Genomic DNA, 20106 nt, shown 5'->3' with positions numbered 1-20106 from the left:
TGTCCTCAAGGTTCCTAAGAGTCTCCTCATTTTTTGAATTCTTGTTTCTTCATTCTGTTCTGCTTGAATGTTATTTTCTTTTTTTTTTTTAAATGTTTCCAATGTAATATTATTTTATTTATTTATTTAAAGATTTTATTTATTTATCTTTAGAGGGGAAGGGAAGGAGAGAGGGAGAGAATATCAATGTATGGTTGCATCTCCTGGGTCCCCTGCTGGGAATCGGCCTGCAACCCAGGCATGTGCCCTGACTGGGAATCGAACCACGATTTTCAGGTTCACAGGCCTGTGCTCAATCCACTGAGCTACACCAGCCAGGGCCTTGAATGTTATTTTCTTCCTTCTGCTTCAAACTGTTGGTCTGAGTCCTGGTTTTCTTTCCTTCTCTGTTGGTTCCCTGTACATTTTCTTTTATTTCACTTTTCATAGTCTTCACTCTTTCCTCTATTTTGCAATTATACTCAACCATTTCTGTGAGCATCTTGATTGCCAGTGTTTTCAACTCTGCATCTGATAGGTTGGCTATCTCTTCATCACTTAGTTGTATTTTTTCTAGAGCTTTGATCTGTTCTTTCATTTGGGCCCTATTTTTTTTTATTTTTTATTTTTGTCTCAGCACACCTGTTAGGTGGTAAGGGGCAGAGGCTTGATATTTGCCAGTGTGTCACTGCATTGTGGTGCTGTATGTGGGGGAGGGGTCTGAGAAGGAACAGTGTTCCTTGCTCAGCTCTCAGCCAGCTTTCAGTCACTTCCCCCACTACCCACAAGGAAATTGGGCCTTTCTGGTGCTGATTCCTGGGTCTGGGGTTTTGTGTATGTTCTAGGACCTTGTGGGTCTTTCCAATGAACTCAACCCCACAGGTTTTTTTCAGTCAGAGGTTTTGAGGCTTTACTTCCCCTTGCTGGAACCCTGGGTTTCGAGATCTGTCTCATTCCCCAGTTGTTCCTCCCAGTTCTTCTGTATACAAATGTGGGACCTCCTGCTCCATCAGCTGCTGCCTCACCTGCCTAGGTCCTCCAGCTGCCTTGCCTTGAGTCCTCTCCACCCCAGCTGCCCAACTCCATCCATTCTACTGATCTGATGAATGTTTCTCCTTTAACTCCTTGGTTGTTGGACTTTCATACAGTTTGATTTTTCTGGCAGCTCTGGTTATTTTTTGTTTTTAAATTGGTCGTTGTCCTTCTTTTGGTTGTGTGAGGAGGCAGAGTATATCTACCTACACCTCCATCTTGGCTGAAAGTCCACAATTCATTTTTGGTGTAAAATTTTTGACTTAAAAAGAACATTTGATTCACTTCCCTAATAGGAATATCTCAATGCTGGGATGACCTCTTCTTGGTATTTATTCTACTTTTGGTTTTCAGCATAGTTACCTGTGATTGTAAGAACATAGCTGAGTGGTGAGGTATTCAGCACCTTTATTCCAAATAAGAGTGCATACCTGATTTCTATAGTAATGAGGAGGTAGATGGGCAATGCATCTGCCCAATACTTTTGATGCCAATTGGTTAAGCTTAAGGCTTAACCAATTGGTTAAGCTTAAGGCTTTTATTCAGGAATAAAAGTCCACACGAGTATGGAGGCAATTGAGAGCTTAAGAACAAAGCCATAAATCACTCTGGTAATGGCAACAGTGCATTTTCCACCCTTTTCCCTGTGGCTTTGAGACAATCACAGCACAGAATCACCTGGGCAGGCACTGACCTGGGAGCCAGAGCTGGGAGCTGCAAGAAACTAAGAAGTGGAGTGGCGCAGGTGACCCTCCTTCTGTGGGAGCTGGGGAGTGGGAGGCCAATGAGATGGCTCACTCGCATAGTGGAGGAGCTATAACACTTTTAAAATGGCAAAAGTATATGAATTCAAGACAGACTGTTGGTTGCCAGGGTTAAGGAGTATCAATTAAAGGTGAGAGGGGAGTGGGTGTGGCTGTTTAAAAAGAGGGTATGAGATCAGGGAGGAACCTGTGTCATGATGCTCTGTACCTTTACTGTCTCAATGTCCCTATCCTGGCTGTCCTATTGTATCAATACTAGCATTTTGCAAAATAATTCCCACTGGAGAAACTGGGTAAGTGGTACCTGGGCTCTTTCTGTATGATTTCTTTCAACTGCCTGTGATTCAACTAAGATCTCAAAATAAAAGCTTTATGTATTGAAAAAAATATAAAATATGCAGCTGTTAAAAATGCAGTACATTTGATTTTATTGTTAGGAACAGACTACCAATAAAATACTTACAACACATAAACGGAGGGAGTTTGGATTTGAGTGGGTTTATCAGGCAAAGTCCAGTCTGGGAAGAGAGCCATCTTGAATGAGAAGGGACAAGGGCCATGGAAGGAATGAATGATGATGTGGCATGGCCCATGCTACATGGTGTTAGCAGGGTGAGTCCTAAGCCAGGCTGTGAGGAGTCACTAGCCGTTCTACAAGAAGCACTTGCACAGAGTATCAAGGCAGAATGTACAAGGAAAGCTGGGCTACAGGGAGCAAGGCCAGGCCAGCAGAGACTCTGTACAGCCCCAGCAAGTATCTCTCCATGTAAGAGTAGGAGATTTGCTCAGCCTACAGAATTTGATCTGTACAGGCTTAGACAGAGGCAAGTCATCCTAGCACACAGCACAGAGGAGGTGTCACCAAAGGAATGCATCCACTGAAGACAAGGAGCTAAGTCTCACCTGGTCCCAGCGTGCAGAGCCAGGCTTGGCGAGCTGGGGCCGAGTGAGCATGCAATAGAGAGGAAAGCATGGGTGCAGACTCAGGTGCCTAGGGCACCATGAGGGTTGGAGGTATGCTCACTGGCTGTCTGTACAGGTGTGGTCGAGGTCCAGGAAGGTGCCTTGTGGGAGGACACCTCAGCAAAAAGCTCAGTCCCTGGACATGGTGGACTGCCCCCAAAGGGAGCACTGGTAACTGGTGAGACCATTCCTCACACAAGTAGAGTTGGAGCTGGTGGACATGGAGCAAGGCAGTCCATGTTCATTCAGCCTCAGGACCACACACCCTTCCCAAACAGGACTTTCCTTGTGGGCAGCAGGAACATCTGGCAGAAGTCAGGTTGGGGGAAAGCAACTGTGGTTCAAGCTCCTGCAGCAGCTTCTATGACACCTTCTCCCACTCCAAGCCCACCTCTCAATTCCCTCTGTGTGGCCTGGCTAGTCATTCACCAGGCTCCTTCTGCCTCAGACAGAGAAAGGGCTGCAGTAGCCTATGCTGGAGGCCTTGATAGAGGACCAGTCCAGGAAGGTGACCATGGGCACAGTCTAGCCCCTGGAGCTCAGGAGTCCCAGTGGAAATCCCTCAGAGACTGGCAGGTGGGGTAAGGCTAAGGAACCAATTGTGCCAGTTTTCATGGGACAAAAAGGGCTTTTGTTTGTGAGCTGGTCACTCATGGTGAGACTGCCCTGAAGGATCTTTCCGTCCAAGAACAAGGAAGGGCAGCTCTGCTAACTGGATGGTCACTAAACCAGGAAGGCGCAGGACCATCACCCTCCTCCTCGAAACAAAACAGTGAAACAGAAGATGCCTCCTGTGGTGCTGGTTTTTATTGGTGGATACAGCTTGTAGGGGCCAGGCCCACAGTGCCCTGTGTGCATGTGGCCACTGGTTTTGTGATCCTGCAGGGCCAAGTGCTCAGTACACCTGCGCCAGGTTGTGCTTCTTGTACAGCAGTGCCCGTCTCTTCTCACGCTCACGCACAAAGGCGCGCAGATGCCCAGTGGGAAAGGTCACAGTGGAAGGCTGAGAGCAGGCTGGGCCCTCCTCAGTCAGCCATGGGCACTGCAGGCAGCTGGAAGCACTTGGCCGGCCCCTGCAGCAAGGAGGGTGGTGACAGGGAGGCAGGTCAGCCTACTCTGGCTGGTGCAGGGCACAGCAGGGTGAGCAGGGGGGTAGGAGACAGTACCACCTTACCAGGGGTGTGCACACAGCGTACTCTGCAGGAAGGCCAAGGCGCCCCCAGACAGCCCGGCGTAGCAGCGACTCAGCAATATGAGCCCTCTCCGCAGGTCTTTCTGCATGTCCCGCATGCCCTCTCTGCTCACTGGGTACTCGGCACTCAGCCTGCACAGGTGAGGCATAGGTGACTCAGGTCACATGGGGATCTGAGGTCATCCTCATGGACTCCATATCCGCCCCCACGTGCCTGGAGGACTCACATGATGAATGCAGTCACACCGATGGCCCAAATGTCAGTCTGTGGACCAGCACCCTGGCCCTCCAGGAGCTCCGGAGCTGCACAGAAGGGGGAGCACAAGGTGAGGAGCTGAGTGTCTGCAGTGCAGACACTGGCAGGAGGCAGAACTGGAGGAGGGGCTCACTCCCAGCCACCCCTCAACCCACGCACCCATGGTCTCCACATAGTCTTTGAACCTCTCTGAGGGCAAGACCGTCTCCTGGGTGAGGCTCTGAGCATTGCCCAAGTCGACCACCTTGAGCAGGTTGTATTCCGTGACAATCATGTTCTCAGACCTGAGGTCCAGATGCAGGATGCACTGTGCATGCAGGTACTGGGTAGCACTCAGCATCTGCCACAGGTAGTCCTTCACCTCAGATTCTGAGTAGGAGGCCCTGGGGGCACATGGGGAGGGGCTTGGCTCTGAGCAGTTTTGGCCAAGCCCCCTCCTGCACAGGACCCAGTCCATGGAAGCAGGCAGGACTTGGGCCTCAGTGCCATCCCCCTCCCCAAGCCCTGCCCCCCAGCCAGATGGCCCCTCACCGCTGGGCCAGGCAGGGGAGTAGCTCTGGCCCAGAGCACAGCTCCAACATGAGGACCAGGTGCCGCGGGCTGAGGAAGGCAGCCTGCAACTGGGCCAGGTGTGGGTGACACAGGCCCTTGAGGGCCTCGTACTCTCGAAGCACAGTCGTCTTTTCCTCTGGGCGGTAGGGGATGATCTTGGCAGCCAGTGGGCGTCCACTGGCCTTTTCCCGGCACTGCCGCACAATGCTGAAGCGGCCCCTGGTGAGGAAGCACAGGTCAGGCTTCTGGGAACAGCTCCTGTTCTGGCCTTCAGGCCCCTTCATGACCTCTGGCAGCCCCTTCCCACTCTCAGAGCAGCAGGGAGGAAACTCAAATGGGGAAGGAAGTGCTCAGGCCCTGGTGAGCAGGTTGGGGTAGGGGAGGCAAAGGGGCCTCAGCACCTTCGGATCTGCGTCTGGAAGGCGAAGGTCTGTGTGCTGGGGAGCAGATGGGTCAGCAATGCAGGGCCGCTGTCCTGCTCAGAGGCTGTGGGAAGGGAAGCCAGTGACTGGAATGTTCCTCATAGTCCCAGTACCCCAACCTTGTCTCCAGCCATCTCTTCCCCATCACTTTGACAGCCCCCCTCCTTAAACCCACACTTGGCTTCTTGTTCCTTGGACCATTTGGGGATGGAGAGGGGCAGCGCAGTAGCTGGAACAAACCTTCCCCATGAGTGTATGTGTCTTGGTGACAGTTCCAAAGGGACCCCCACCCACTGCCCACCAGGTCCTGTAGAGGCTCACCCAGGTGGCCAGGCCCTCCAAGGAGGACCTGCTCCGAGGGGCTGCTGTAGGGGCCCATGCCAGCCTTGCTGACGCACGCGGTCCGGAAGGTGTACACACCACCCTTCGAAAGATTCCTGGCCAGGTAGCAGCAATCAAAGATGTCCGAGGCCAGTGTGCTCCAGCTGCCACCTGGCCACACGGAGCAGGTGAGGGGAAGCCCCAGGCCTCCCCACTCCAGAGTCCAGTGAGGGTGCCCTGATGGGCATTCATGGGTACAGAGGGCACCAGACACTTCCCCCATGGTTCTCCAGAAGCACAGAGTGGCCAGATACTCCTCCCACTAGCTACAGGGCCCCCAGGGAGTGAGGACACCTGCACAGCCCTACCTTCCAGGCTGCACTGCACGATGTAGGTCACAGGGCCACAGGATTCCATAGGCTTCCAGACCAGCAGCACCCCATCTGTGTACACCTCCCCAATGTCTGGGCGTGGGGAGGATGGGGGGCACTCTGCAGGGCCCATGGTCAGAGATCTGAGGTCAGCTCCCAGGGGCATGCAGCTCCTGCAGCTCTGACCGCCTGTCCACACCCCTGCACCCTACTGCCATGCCCTGAGCCCACCCTACCCTGGTCCCATAGATTCCAGGGTCCCATTCCAGCGCTGCCTGGTAGAGGGACTCAGTAACTCTCCTGGAGGGAGCCCAGCAGGTGTCTGCCTGCCCTACCACAGGCTTCCCTCATCTGGTGCATGCTCCGGAGCCCCATGAAGTGGCCCTCGTTACAGCCCCTTGCCCACTCCAGGTTTTGGTCAGAGATGTCTCAGCTTGGCTGAGTGGCAGAACGGGGCACCTAGGGTTGGCCACAGGAGGTCTGGTGCCCCCTAGGGATCAGGCTGGGGGGTCTAAGAGCTAGCTAGGCCTGGCTGCCCCCTTGGAAATCCCGGGGAGGCAATGATAGCCTGGAGTGGCCTCTCTGTCCCCACTGAGAAGGCCTGGTGAGGCCCACCCACCTGCCTTCCGGAGGACAGCTCTGGTGGCCGCTGTGCCCAGCGCATTGCGCACACTGCACGTGTACACACCCAGGTCCTCAGAAGTCACTGCCAGGATGGTCAGAATGTGGAAATTCTTGAGCGTGGAGGAGATGAGGAGGCGGCTGCTGCTCTCCAGGGGGGCCCCGTCTGCAGCAGGACAGAGTAGGCCTGGAGGCAGCTCAAAACACCAGGCCCCACCCTCTCTGGGCCTCAGTTTCCCTCTGTATGTTGAGAGCCATGACCTCAAGGAGCAGCCCCCACAGTCCTCCTCCTCCCACTCCCTCCCCCACACCAGGATAGCTCCTTACCTTTATTCCAGGTGGCCTGGGCCGATGGCTGGGCCAACACCTGGCAGGCAAGAGTCACAGACTGGCCCAGGACCACTGTCTCATCTACTAGCTTCCTTAGGAAATATGGCGCTAGAAAAGAGAGGTGGGGATACTGGAGAGAAGCTCATCCTCATCCAGCTCATTTTCAACCTAGCACCTCCTTCAGAAAGGCCTTCAGGACTGCTCAGTCCCCATACTGGGACCTGACCCCCCCCCCCACAATATGGGCTTAAGTCACTGTGGGTTTTAGCTTGCCCCCTGTTGGTTGGGGCACTGTGGAGGGGCTCCCCTTCCCCACAGCCAGCCCCCTGGGAAGATGGGGGGCCCAGCCCCAGGCACCTTGGTCTCTGTTCTTCTGGTCTGACAGCCGGAAGGAAGCTAGGCCTGCCTTTTTCCTGGGGGGCCCCTCCTTCTCTGGACCTGCAAGGAGAAGGGATGGAGGGAGCTCATATCAAGGGTCTGGCTCTTTTTGGCAGCCAGCCCCCTGCCACTACCATTGGGAGCCTGGGAGGAGGACTCTGGAGCTACTCTCCACCCACTGCCAGATTCCCATTTGGCCAAAAAGCCTGGACCCAGGGGATTTTTTTTTTGGTGGAGGGGACAAGCTAAATCTGCTGTGAGGCTACCCATTCCCTAGCCTGTCAGCATAGGCCTATCCTTGGAGGGGCCACTTTAGGCAGGTAAGGGGTGCAGGTGCCCAGGAGGCGTGGCCAAGGTCTGGGGTCAGGCAGGGTCAGTGAGGGGGGTGCAGTCAGGAAGACTGGCCCTGGTTTGATCCTGTCCACAGGGTTGTAACCCCTATAGCAGCTCAGATCCCATACAGGTCTCAGATGCACATGGGAGGAGAGGAAGCCAAGAAGGTGACCTTGGGAACAGAAGCCCATGTGTGCCTGAGGTGTAGGCAGCACCGGGACAGGACAGAAGGAGGCTTCCTATGTCAGGTGGGTGCCTGAGCTCTGACTCCTGGGCATGGGCACACAATGCCCCAAGGTACAGAGGGGCCCACCTGGCTGAGCCCAGCAGCCCCTGTGGTCGGGGTAGGGGAGTCACCTTGAAGCCTGCCCCTCAGGAGGCGGGAGATATGGGCCACCGAGGCCCTCATCCTCTGGTGAAGCCCCAGTTCCACTGGCTCCTTCAACAGCGCCTGCCTCGAGGAGGAGCACAGGAGGCCCCTGGAGGGGGGTGACCACCTGCGTTTCCTGTTGCTGCCTGCCTCCCTGAGCAGCAGTCCTGTGTCCTCCAGCTCCTCTCTGATCTCCAGGCCGGTGGGGAGGCCCTGCCAGGGCAACGGGGCCTCTGGGAACTCAGCCAGCTCCTCCCTGGCCTCAGATGCTGGGGAGGGTGGCAGGTCCGGCTTGGGGACCCTCCTGAAGATCATGAACTCAAAGGGGAGGTACTTGATGTCATACAGGTCTGACAGGTTGAGATAGGCTGGCTCCACCTCTGATATGTCCAGAGACACAGTGTCAGCTGCCTCAGTGTCCCCTGACAGGTCCTGGATTTGTACCAGTGACACCTGGGACCCCCAGCCGAAGTCTTCGCACAAGGTCAGCTCTGGGAAGGCCCTTGTGGGGACTTCACAGCCCTCTGGCAGGGACACCGCACTGGCCTGGGGGTGTGGGCTCTGAGCCCCTGTTTCATCCTGTTCCTCCAAGGACTGAGAGGTACCCCAGGCCATCCTGGACCACAGGGGCCCCTGTCCCAGCATGCCTCCCGCATCCCCACCAAAGGCAAAGGCGCCGTAGCCGGCCACCCCTGCGTAGCCTCCACGGTGCCCAAGGGAGAACTTGCGTGAGGTTGCCTGCTCCTGAGGCCAAGGAGGGCTGAGCTCAGACTCACATAGGTCCTCTGTCTCCTGGGCCAGAGCCTTGACGTCCGGGGGCAGGCCAGGTTCTGTGCCAGATGGGGAGGCTAGCCCTGGAGAACTTGGAAGATTGGCCCTCCCAGGGAGAGGGGTGGCTTCCAGCTCCCTCCTAGAGCCTGACGGGAGGCTTGCTTGAGCTGGGGAGAAGGGAGCCTGGAGTTCACCAGAGAAGAGGGGTCTCGGGGTTGCCAAGAGAGCCTCCGAGCAGTGCTCTGGAGGAAAGGCACCAGGAGCTTGGGATGCAACAGCCACTGGGGCATCACAACCCTTCCTGGGGGAAGGACCCCACTGGGGGTGACTAAAAGGAGCTAGCTGCCCCCCACAGCTGTCCTGGGACAACCCCTCTTGCTCAGCAAAGCCAGGATCCCCACCGGTGGATGAACATAGTCCCCGTCCTTTTGGAAACCCCCTCTCCATGACATCTTTGACCTCTCTAGGCACATTCTCTCCTCCCAGGGCCTCCTGGTGGCCCCAGAGGGCAGGGGTGAAACACTGGCCCTCATGGCAGGCCTCTGCAGAGGAGATGGCAGAATGTGCAAGGTCAACATCCAGGGAGTGGCTGCAGTGGTGGGGGCCTCCAGGGGTGCTGGCGCTGGTACCAGGCAGCCTCAGGGAAGTATCTAAGGAGGGTGCCTTGGCCATCGGGGCAGCCTGCTCCTCCTGGGCGGCCTCCTCCTCCAGTGCCTGGTGCTCCAGCAGTGGCTCTCGAAGGCCAGGCAGGGGGCCCGCAAAGTACCCACCCTTGAGGAGGTGCCTCTGCCGCACAGGGATCCGTCTGCTGCCCTTGGCCAGGGCCCCACACTCCAGGCTCTTGCCTGCCTGCTGGTAGAACAGGCTGTGGATAATGCTTTGCCGGGGCACACAGCCTGGGGCAACTGGGGACTCTGAGCCCCCAGGTGCCTCAGGCAGGGGTGCTGCCTCCATGGGAAGACAGGCCTCAGCCTCTTCTGGCAGGCTGGCAGATGGACGCAGGAAACCCCGTGGGTGCATAAGGGGGGAGTGAGTCACAGGAGAGGGTGGCAGAGACTTGGCCCGGGCGAAGGGTGCCAGCTCGTTGTCGGAGGACGAGGTGCTACTAGAAGAGGTACTGGCATCACCACGCAGGTGCCGGGCCACTCCAAGAGACGGGCTGTCTGGCGGGCCCTGGAGCAGCTCCGGGATGGAACGCATCACCAGGATGGACTTGTAGCTCATCAGGGAGCGCTGGGGGTGCAGGGGTGGGGCGTCAGCTGCATGCTGCCCTCCAGCTCCTGGTGTGCCCCCGAGGGGAGCCCAGGAGATGGGGGCCTCCTCATCCCTGGCACCCCAGGGCTATGGTGTGTCCCCACCCAGGCTGGAAGTATATGCAGTCCTACCCCATCCTGTCAGCTCAGAGGGCACAGACCCTGAAAGAAGGGTGCTCAGCCCCCACTTCCCTACTCTCCCAAACCTGAGGGGCATCACCAGCTCCCGGACCTAGCTTGCCTCGCCTACCCCTTGGCCCCTCATGCATATGCCCCTGGTGTCCTGCCCCCTCTCTGCATCTGAGCTCACCTGCCAGCGGCTGCGGGCCAGGAGGAATTTGAGCTGCTTGGTGTTGATGAAGTGGGCCTCCTCTGCAGGCAGGGATTTCTGGGGGCCCAGGTGAGAAAGCCACATTGGGTGAGACCTTGGTTCACCCTAGGGCCAGGTAGGCCCCACCCTTCTTAGCCTCAGTTCCCCCCCACTGTTTACCAGGCCTGCTGGATTCAGCCTACTCACCAAAAACCAGGGGTGGGCAAGACACTGGGCTGCACTGGGCCGGGCTCTGTGGGGGTGCCAAGCTGGGGGTCAGGCCAGGGGTCACCTGGCCCCCTGAGTGGATGGGGGGAGCAGGGAGGAGGGTGGGCACACTCACTCTGGAGCTCTCTGCAGGGCAGCCCTAATGAAGTCCTGAGCATCCTGGCTGAGGTGTGCAGCCACTGGGCTGCCCCAGGACACCCGCCCCTCCAGCACATTCAGGAGGGTTGCTCGGTCACTCTCGCCGGCAAATGGGGATGAGCAGGTCAGGCTGAAAGCACAGGGAGTATTCAGCACTCAGATGTGATCCCAGATTTCTGGGTCCTGTGGGGTTGCTGGGCAGAGCTCTGGCTGGGATGGCTTCTCAGCAACCTCAGAATCCCAGTAAGTATCTCACACTTGCCCAGAGATCTAGGCTCCGCCTGGGGTGGGGATCGAGCATGAGCCCAGAGTGGGTACCAGGCCTGAGCCTGAGGTGGGAGCAGGGCCCCACCTGGAGATGAGATGCAGCCTCAGTCTGACAGCAGCACCTTCAGGGCAGCAGAAGCTGCTCTGAGGGGCCTCTGGGCAAACCCAGCCTAACCACCTGGAGAAACAGCTCAGCACTGGCTGTGCCTCACAACAGGAAGGGCTGCTCTGGGACAGGATGTGTGTGAAAATTGCTGGACAAAACCTCTTATCAGAGCTGGCCCACTGCTTGTTCCCAAAATAGTTGCCCCTCGGGCCTCGGGTCTTTGAGGAGGGCCAGCAGTGCCTGTGACCTCCTGTGCGCCTGCTGGGAGGGTCTGGGATTGGCTTCCAAGGAGACAGCTGGCAGGTGCTGGGGTCTGCTCACCTGAGGTAGGAGATGACCCCCATAGCCCTGTGGGAACAAAACCACAATTGTGAGTCATCCCAGGCCTGGCCCACAGGTAACGGGCACCAGGTGGGTGGGAGCCAGGGGAGGAGAGAAGGCAGAGAGTGGGAAGCGGTGCTGGCGTTGTCCTTGGGGGCCCAGCCACTCACCAGATATCAGAAGCCTCACTGACAGGGTTCTGCTCGATGATCTCAGGGGACACAAACTCAGGGGACCCATACTTGCTGTACTTTGGCTCTGTCTGGGTGATCTTTTGGGCAAAGCCGAAGTCGCAGATTTTAATGTCTTCCCGAGCAGGATGCACCATCAGGATGTTGGGGGGCTGTTGGGGGGCAGTCAGGAAGTGGGTGAGGCTTCGACGTGAGGAGGTACCCCTGGGACTGCCAAGTCTGGGGGTGACACTAGGGAGTCTGTAAGGGGCTGCCTCATGAAGACGGAGAAGCCAGCGAGGGAGGACAGGGGGCTGCCCTGGGAACAGGTGGTTTGGGTACCATTTGGGGACAGCCTCTGCTCTATCAGAGCCACATTTCACCTAAAGGGGCTGCTGGTAAAGTAGTGAGCTCTCCCCAACAAAGTTAGCAAGTCCTGAAGCTGGAAGTGGTAGGCCTGTTCCCTTGCAGGCTGGAAAGCCTGCAAGCTCCCACCGCCTGCTCCTGGGCTCTGGGGGCACAAGGTGGATGGAACAAGTACCTTTATGTCCAGGTGTAGGATGCCATGGCTGTGCAGGTAGTGCAGCCCCTCCACCAGCTGCTGGATGTAGACTTTGACCTGCAGTAGCAAAGGCTGCTGCTCAAGTGAGAAAGCCTATCTCTGCCTGCTCTGCCACCTTCCTCCCTGCTCTGCTCCCATCTACCCCTCACTCCCTGCAGACCTGAGACCAACCCACAGGCAGTAGAGTCAGCGCCTCCCCAGCCCTACATGCCTGGGCATGGGGATTCCCCTGGGCCAGATGGTGGGGAGGGTTTGGGTGTGTGAAGCAGCCTGAGCAAAGCAGGAAGCTTGATGTCTCAAGAGCAGGTGAGGGTTGGCTGGTGGGCCAGGTGGGCCAGGTGAGGTGCAGGCTGGGAAAGGTAGGTTGTGATCCTGGCTGGTAGGGCTCTGAGAGTTGACTGAAGAGCAGTGACACCTTGTGAGGCCCTGGGGGCCTTCAAAAGTTCTCTGAGCTGGGCCTGCTAGGACGGGCAGTTGGGGTGGGGGGAATACAAGCCCTAGCGGGGGGCATGCATGTAAGCCTATTGGTTGCAGACAGCTCAGGCTGCAGAGCCACCTCTGCTTCTGTCACCACGCTCTTCTTAAACAGGCGGTCCAGCAGTTCCTCTGAGGAGCACCTGGGGTTCAGGTCAAGGAAAGCTCAGGGGTCGGGAACCCACCCACTCCATGCCCCATGGCAAGTGCTATCTTGGGGAGCAGTGCAGTCCATGCTGGAGTGGTGGGTCCTCCAGGTTGAGGAGGGTGTGTGGGACCCAGACCCTGAGGAGAGGAGCTGAGGCCAGTGGCCAGCAACAGAGTTGGAGTGGAGGTGTCCTCTCCCCTCTGCACAAGGTAGGGTGTGGCAAGCACTGCGACACCCAGAGACTCTCAACCTGGCAGCAAGTGATAAGGTGAGATCCAGAGGGGTCAGGGAAGGGGTATACCCCTCCCTGAAGCCTGGGTGGACAATGTCAGAGCCCCAGTGCTTGGGGCCTGGGACTGCCATTTAAGCAGTATGACCTCCTGCTGAACAGAGGTCACAGGGAGCATGAGAGGGGCCTGACCAAATTCCTGGCTCAAGGGGCAGCAAGCTATGAGGACAGTGCCATGTCTGGGCTGGTTAGTCCCACAGCATCCTAACAGGGGCATGGGAAGCCCAGCTGGCTGCCTCGGGAGGAGTACAGGGCTGAGGACAGCAGAGCCACACACAGCCCCCACACCACTCTGTGGTCCCCTGCCCTTCTGGGGCTCCCGGCCGCCTCATCCCCTGGGGCTAAGGACTGGATACAGCTCCAGGACAAGGATGAGAGTTTTGCGAGTCTCAAACTGGTCCAGCAGCGCAGTGACTAGTGGGTGGCTCAGCTCCGCAAGCACGTCTCTCTCCCGGTAAGCCTGGGTACGTGTCCTGCTCCGTAGGGGGATGAACTTGGCAGCACAGGACATCTGGTTGCCCTTGTGCTGCACTCTTTTCACGAAGCCAAACACACCCCTGGAAAGAAGGGACTCCATGCTAGACTCCTAAGATCATGCCCAGAGGGAGATGCGGGACAGTGCTCCTGGCAGGTGAGGTTTCCAGATGGGCAGAGGCTGTGGGGAGTGGGTACTGGGGAGACAAGGGCTTCCTAGAGGTGGGGTTCTCAGGTGGGACCTCTTGAAGATGGGAGGGTACTCCAGGGCATGGGATGTGGGTGGGGCCTTCCAAGACCCAAGCTCCCTTGGGACAGAGTTGCTGAGCTGGCGGGATTCCTGAGAAGCAAGGGTTCTGAGGGAACTGGGGCTGGTGGGGTGGGGGGAGTGAAGTTCCGGGGGTGGGGAGGAGAGTAGGCAGAGTACTGAGGGGTGGCCTCAGAAAAGTGGGGTTCCCGGGAAGCAGGGGGATCTGGGTGGTGGGGTCTCTGGAGTGCAGGCTAGGGAGCGAGGCTCCTGGGGCAGGCTGGCGGGGTACCTCCCAATCTCTTCTTTGACCTCGTAGAAAGAGTGCAGTTTTCTCCGACAGCTTTGCTTTTCTAGGTCCAGGTTGCTGTCCCCTGTAGCCAGGAAGCAGTCAGCCACCAGTGTGGACAAAGGTCCCCATCCCTCCCACTGTTCCCCAACTCCGCAGTGTCTGCTGGGACAGTTCCCTGTGCCTGGGCCTGTAGGAGCCCACAGAACCCTACACCCACGTGGAGCCAGGATTGGGCCTGTGAGAGGTCCCCTAACTCACCCCCATGCACCAGCAGCTCTGCCTTGCACAGCACCTGGCCACCAGCATTTTGGGCCAGGCAGGTGTAAACACCAGCGTCATGCTGGCCCACATTCCTGAGCACCAGAGAATAGGCTGTCCCTTCCTGCTGCTGGCTGAGCCATGTGCTGTCCACCAGCTGGACGTTGTCCTGGAGGCACAGGAGGTGGGGTGACCATGAGCCTTGGGACCCAGTACTGGGGTCCGCCCCACCTTCAGTGAGTGACCCAGAGTGTCTGGTGGGGATCTCATACACCCCTCCTCCAGGCACAAGGCTGGACATCCCCACCCCACACATCCCTACCTTATACCAGGTCACTGTGGGCTGTGGGTTACCCTCGATGACAGCCTGGAATTTCGCTGTGCCGCCCCTCTGTGCCTGCACATCCTCGATGGTGATCTGCATGGATGGGGGCCCTGGGGGTGGGGGAGGGAACTGGTGGGGAGGAATCCAGGCTGCACAGACTGGCCATCCACTGCAGCCCATACCGCACTGAGTCTGTGAGCTGGGGCCTGTGTCACCAAGGCCTCGGTGGGCTGGCAGGGACTCTAGGTGCGTCCTGGTATCCCAGGTGAATAGCAAGGCCCTCAGATACCCACAGGGTAACAGAGCCCACCTGTCTCCCAAGTGAAGGTGACCCCCTCCTGATTCCACCCAGGCTCCTGGTTAGGAAGTGCTTGCTTCCATCAGAGTACCGCCTGTCCTGCTTGAACCCCAGCTCTCCGGGGGCAGGGCATGCAGAGCATCCTAACGTAGGCCACTGAATGGCTGTCCAGTTCACTGCTGCCTGCCTCCCTTCCCAGTGAAGCCCTCTGAGGGAGTTCAGGGACTGAGGGCAGCAAGGGCGGCCATAGCAGGGCTGGCACACATCGGATGGCCCCCCTGTGCAAGTGTCACCCAGCAGAGGGCACAGGGTCACGTACACAACCTACCTGTGGCCCCCGCATCGCCAGCCTGGTACACATATGTCCGGTGAGTGGTCTCTGTGAACACATGGCTGCAGACATCCCAGAGCTCTGTGGCCCCTGTCTCTGGCCAGGCTGTGGACTCCACCCTGGAGCCAGGCAGTGGGTTGAGTTGTCTGCCTGCCAACCCACTGCTGGGGGTGGGCACTGACCCTTGAGCTAAGTTGGGTCCCTGCCACACCCTCACCTGAGGCTGCAGCAGATGATTTGGGAAGGAATGTAGAGCCAGGGGCCTCAGCACCTCTCGCCCAAGAGTGGGGCTGACAAGGAATGTCCTGGGGTGCTGTGAGCCTCCTGCCCCACCCACAGATGTCCCTCATGGAATGTCCCTCCTAGCATGCTAGGTACATTACCTGATGGGAACAGTTTGTTTGTGTGCCATGGAGAGGGGCTCCGAGCCTTGACCCTGACTCATAGGTTGAAGGGACTGCAGCACCTGCCTGGGCTCTGCTGGGAGAGGCCAGGGTCAAGTGAGGTGGAGGCTGGGGTGGGGCTGGGGCTGTCCACCACCACATGCCCCTGCACCACCCTCCAGGGCCCAGAGGGCAAGAGCACAGGCCGAGCAGGGCACAGGGTCTGTGCCCCCAAACCCAGGCTCCTGCCACACATGCACACTTCCTCCAGGGCACCCTCCTGTCCCAGCTGGTAGCCCGGGCTACCAGCCCTGAGCTGCCTAGCCCCTAACCCCGACCCCATCCTACAAAGGGACGCAGCAACCTCGGCAGCCTCCCTGCAACCACATCTGTCAGGTGTCCCCTCCTTCTCCTCTTCCTCCCCCACTTTTCCCTTCCCTCCGGCCTGCCCTGAAGCCTAGAGTGTCCAGGCTGTCCGCCAGGGGTCTGAACCAGCAGACTTCTCACATGCAGGACAGATGTGTCCAGGGTGGGCAGAACCTCCCAAACTACCCCCTGCCTAGTTTCATAGGCAGCCTGAGTGAGGCGTGGGCCTTGCCCAGGACTTCCATCGATGCCTGGGTCCCCAGGGTTCTGCCAGTTCATTCCAATGGGATGGGCGCCCATGAGGACCAAGGTCGGGGTCAGCACAGAGGAGGGGGTTCTGACAGCAGGGGGTACTTTGTAGTCAGCCTACCACTGCTCCTCACCAGGTTCATGTGCAGCCTCTGTGCATAGGAGCTGGGAGCTGGCCTCCTGGAGAGCAAGTGGTTCCCTGGGGATTAGGCTGGCGTGGTCGCCTGTAGAGGTTCCTGGAGCCTCAGGGCCCATCAGCATCCTCTGGAGAGACCTGATGTCCTGGTCCTTTTTCTCCAGGGCAGCTGGGGGTGGGACAGCAGCACCTGTGGCAAAAGCAGGTCAGTGTGTAAGGGTGAGGCATGGCCTGGGCCTCGGGAGGGGCTCCAGGAAGCCCACCTCGGTCCTCAAAGATGTCCAGGGGAGTTGACCTGGCTGACTCTCCCACCGCCTGCTCTACCCGCCCACCACTACTCTCCCAGAAGGCGCAGGTGGTAGGGCCCTGACAGAGAAAGGGGCCTGGGAGTGGCCCCTCTCCCTGGTCTGGGAGAGGGTGCTCAGGGGAGTGAATGCAGAGCCCTGGAGGTCACCTCCCAGGGCAGCTGGGCCTGGACACCCACCTTGTACCCCGTCTGTCCCTCAGTCTTTGCTCTCCCCATCCCTTCACTGCACACTGGCATCCCCCTTGGCTCACTCTAGACCCCAGGATATGGGCAGCCTGCAGCCTGGCACCAAGTCAGGGACCCGGGAGTCCACAGGGGTGGGCTCCCTTGCTGCCTCCCCACGGTAGCCCCGTCATCAGCTGTAGAGGGGATTCTACCTGAAAGTCTATCTGCCCTTCCCTCCAAGTGCACCCCGACTGGACCCAGGTCACCCCACCCTCATCTGGCCCCTGCCCTGGCCTCCCTTCCCAAAGGAACTGCTGGACCCTCCTTGCCCTCAGCTCCAGGTGCAGCCCTTTCCTGCACCCGGCTGCCAGCCCTGGGTAGCATCGCTGAGGCCTGACGAGTGTACCCAGTCATGCCCAGTGCTCCATTCCCAGCAGGTCCCCAGCTTAGAGCCCTCCCCTGCCCCAAGACCCTCTCCCACATCAGGGCACCCACCCTGTCCGTTCCCATCCCAAGGAGGACCCCGCACACATCATACCCTCGCTGTATGTCCTGACGGCAGCACCGCTGCACAAGGGCCAGGAAGGCCTGCTCACCCGCAGCAGGCTGGGAGCCGCCACCATGGGCAGGCATACCGTGTGCACTGGCAACCAGCCCCTCAGCCCAAGTGCTACCAGGCTGGAATGATGAGCTGTCCTGCCCCCACCCACAGACCCAAGGGTGGCCAGGACCCACCCATGGCTGCCAGCAGAGGGTCCAGCCTAGAGGACCCCTCCTGCCCAAGTTGCCAGAGCCACTGGAAGAAAGAAGGAGCAGAATATGGGGTACAGGAGCCAGTTTATTATCATCATAGAATTAACTGACAGGGGCTGCTTCCACCTAGAGACCCCAGCCCACTCTGCAGGGGAGGCCTGAGAGGTCTGCAGCACAGGCCCCAACAGGCCTCAGTCAGCCTCCCTGGAGGCTGAGAAAAGTGTCCATGGGGAAGTTGTGCCCTCAGGGAAGCCCCCACCGAGCACCTTGGCATGGGGCAAGACTGTGCCACAGGAAACAAAGTGGGACGCAGCCCGGAGCTGGTTCCCGTTGCTCCCACAGAACTGCGATAATCTGGGTTACAGCTGTGCGTACAGTGTCCTCAGCTGGAAACCCCTATGAGGTAGGAAGCACCTGGTGGGAGGATGGGCAGCTCAAGTCCCAAATTGCTGGAGAACAAGGGGAGGGTCAGAGCACATGTCCCGAGGTGCTGGCTTCAGGTCTCTCTCCTGAGCCCCAAACACAGGACACTGTGAAGCAGGTGGGTGCAGGTGCCAGGCCAGGCCCTAGGCCTCCAAGCCAGGCCTCCTCTTCTGCTGCCCCTGTGCAGCCACAGCAGCCGGCAGCCCTATCGGCAGTTTCCTGGCTCCAAGAGAGTCCCTGTCTCAACCCCCCAGTTGCCTGTGCCCACAACCACGACCACAGCCTCAGCCCTGGGAGGGGCTGGGGCCCTCATCCCCATCCCGGCGAAGGTGCAGGGTGACTGTCTCACCCACTGTCCCAAAGCTGACCCTCTGGGTGGAAACCTCCGTTTTGAAGCTACTCTGGCCACTGTCCGCAGAGCGATGGACCTGAGTGCGGAAGGACGGCATCCAGGGTGTGGGACCCTCAGCCCAGCTCCCCTGCACACAGGAGGCGCCAAGACGGCCACAGACCTGAGGCCCTGATGAAGCCCCCTCCTGGGAGAAGTGGCTGAAGAAGCCAAGGGGGCCTTGGGGACCTGGTGGGCGCCCCACATTGAGCAGGATGGGCTGTCCCACAGTGGGTTCACGGATCTCTCTCTGGAGCACTGAGACCTCGCAGGGTGGGTCATCAGAAGCACTGGTCATGGGGCTGCTACGGCCAAAGGTTTCCCCTTCTTGGGGCACATAATCCTCCAGGTCAGCCAGCGTCAGCACACAACCATCGTGTGTGAGAATCTTGGGGTCATAACCTTGAAGATCATGGGCTCTTAGGGGCTCCTCTGTCAAGCAGACACCTGCCCCATCCTGCATCTGCAGGGGGGCTTCCTCTCCAGCAGCCCCGGGAGGGGACAGCTCAGGGTTCTCCAGTCCAGCGCCTACACAGAAGACTCTGCCCTGGGGCAGGGACCCCTGGGCCAGCAGCTTGTTGTTGGAGTTGTTTGTGTTGGGGTCTCCTCCTGGGGCCCCACCAGGTAGCGTGAAGAGAAACCCCGCCGAACTGCTGGGCGCCTCTCCAGCTGGAGGTGCACTTCTCGGGCCTGTTTTCTTCACCCGGACTTCAATGGTCTCCTCGACCTCCACCCATTTGGATGGGGGCCCAGTGCCCTTGGGCAGGGCCAGCGTCTGGGCTCCAGGCTCTGTCACGTACAGCATGGGTACAGTGGGCCTCCAGCCCATCTCCACCCCTGGCCTGCAGAGCTGGCTGGCCCCTGGTGAGTGCAGCAGCTCAGAGGTCGACAGGCCTGGCCTGGAGGGACTGGCAGGGCGGCGGGAAGGCGAGAGAGAGGGAGACTTGCTGGGGGACTGGAGACGGCCACGGGGGCTCTTCACCACGGTGGTTATGGTCTCCTCTCTGCAGGGAGAGGGCCGAGAGGGGATGGCACAGACACCGCAGCCCAGCTTGCCACCCATGCCACCACACATGCAAGGCCAGCACGAGAGATCAGGTTAGTGTGCCAGCAAGCAAATGGTGAGACTGCACAAGCTCCTACATGTGCACTTGAGCCCGGTCTCTAGAACTTCCAGCCAGAGAACCAAAGAAACAATGTCTCATCTGCTCAACCAGAGGCTCTGGTGTAAGGACTTCCAAACAGGAGCTGAGATGTCACTGCATCACACCGGTGCCCCCAAACCTCAGACCAAGTCCAGTCTGCAGTGTCCCTCTGGGCCAGCGTTCCTTCCCTGTTGGTGGTGACCCCATTGGGAGATACCAGTCTTCCTCGAAGAGCTGATGGACAGGCGCTGCCCCACAGCCCTCCCTGTCCATTCCACCAGTGTTTTGTGTTTTCCTTCATGGAAGGGGGGTTCTTCATTAAGCTCTCAGAGGGCAGGGACAGACTGGGCAGTTAATGCCACAGGTGCTGGTGTAGGTGTGGATTGTCAGAGCCCTGAAATAGCCTGTGTCCCTGGCCTCCGTCTGGGTTATGATGCTAGACAAGGACACTTGGCTCGGAGTGTGATTCTGCTGTCATAGGCTTTGTGACTTTGGACTAGGTTTTCCCCTTTTGGGGCCTTGTCTCCCAAAATAGGGGACGACAGAGAAGAGGAGACAGAATGGGAGGCCGGTTGCATGTAAGTGCACATGAGGTGCTGACTGGAAACTCTGCAGCAGCACCGGGGGATGGGTCTGACCGAATTC

General features: G+C 58.6%; 1 protein-coding gene across 1 annotated transcript in view; it reads right to left on the bottom strand.

Moving 5' to 3' along the window:
• Positions 1-3525: 3525 nt before the first annotated feature.
• The window catches only part of OBSCN (obscurin, cytoskeletal calmodulin and titin-interacting RhoGEF), a 132295-nt gene continuing 115714 nt past the window's right edge, over positions 3526-20106 (bottom strand). Inside the window, 26 exon segments of the mRNA XM_053657057.1 lie at positions 3526-3811; positions 3913-4062; positions 4158-4233; positions 4346-4569; positions 4718-4957; positions 5140-5224; positions 5482-5652; positions 5850-5972; positions 6472-6639; positions 6801-6911; positions 7161-7241; positions 7872-9888; positions 10219-10296; positions 10426-10471; positions 10562-10714; positions 11279-11305; positions 11449-11621; positions 11990-12067; positions 12567-12627; positions 13278-13478; positions 13935-14016; positions 14193-14361; positions 14515-14627; positions 15144-15265; positions 15530-15626; positions 16279-16449. Of these exon segments, the coding sequence (XP_053513032.1) occupies positions 3634-3811; positions 3913-4062; positions 4158-4233; positions 4346-4569; positions 4718-4957; positions 5140-5224; positions 5482-5652; positions 5850-5972; positions 6472-6639; positions 6801-6911; positions 7161-7241; positions 7872-9888; positions 10219-10296; positions 10426-10471; positions 10562-10714; positions 11279-11305; positions 11449-11621; positions 11990-12067; positions 12567-12627; positions 13278-13478; positions 13935-14016; positions 14193-14361; positions 14515-14627; positions 15144-15265; positions 15530-15626; positions 16279-16449 (5195 nt within the window). The 3' untranslated portion in view covers positions 3526-3633.

The sequence above is a fragment of the Artibeus jamaicensis genome, unplaced genomic scaffold, assembly GCF_021234435.1.
Source record: "Artibeus jamaicensis isolate MK-2021 breed Jamaican fruit bat unplaced genomic scaffold, CSHL_Jam_final scaffold_3272, whole genome shotgun sequence".
Lineage (NCBI taxonomy): Eukaryota > Metazoa > Chordata > Mammalia > Chiroptera > Phyllostomidae > Artibeus > Artibeus jamaicensis.
Note: the sequence above shows the minus strand (reverse complement) of the source record. Positions and strands in the feature narration are given on the sequence as shown.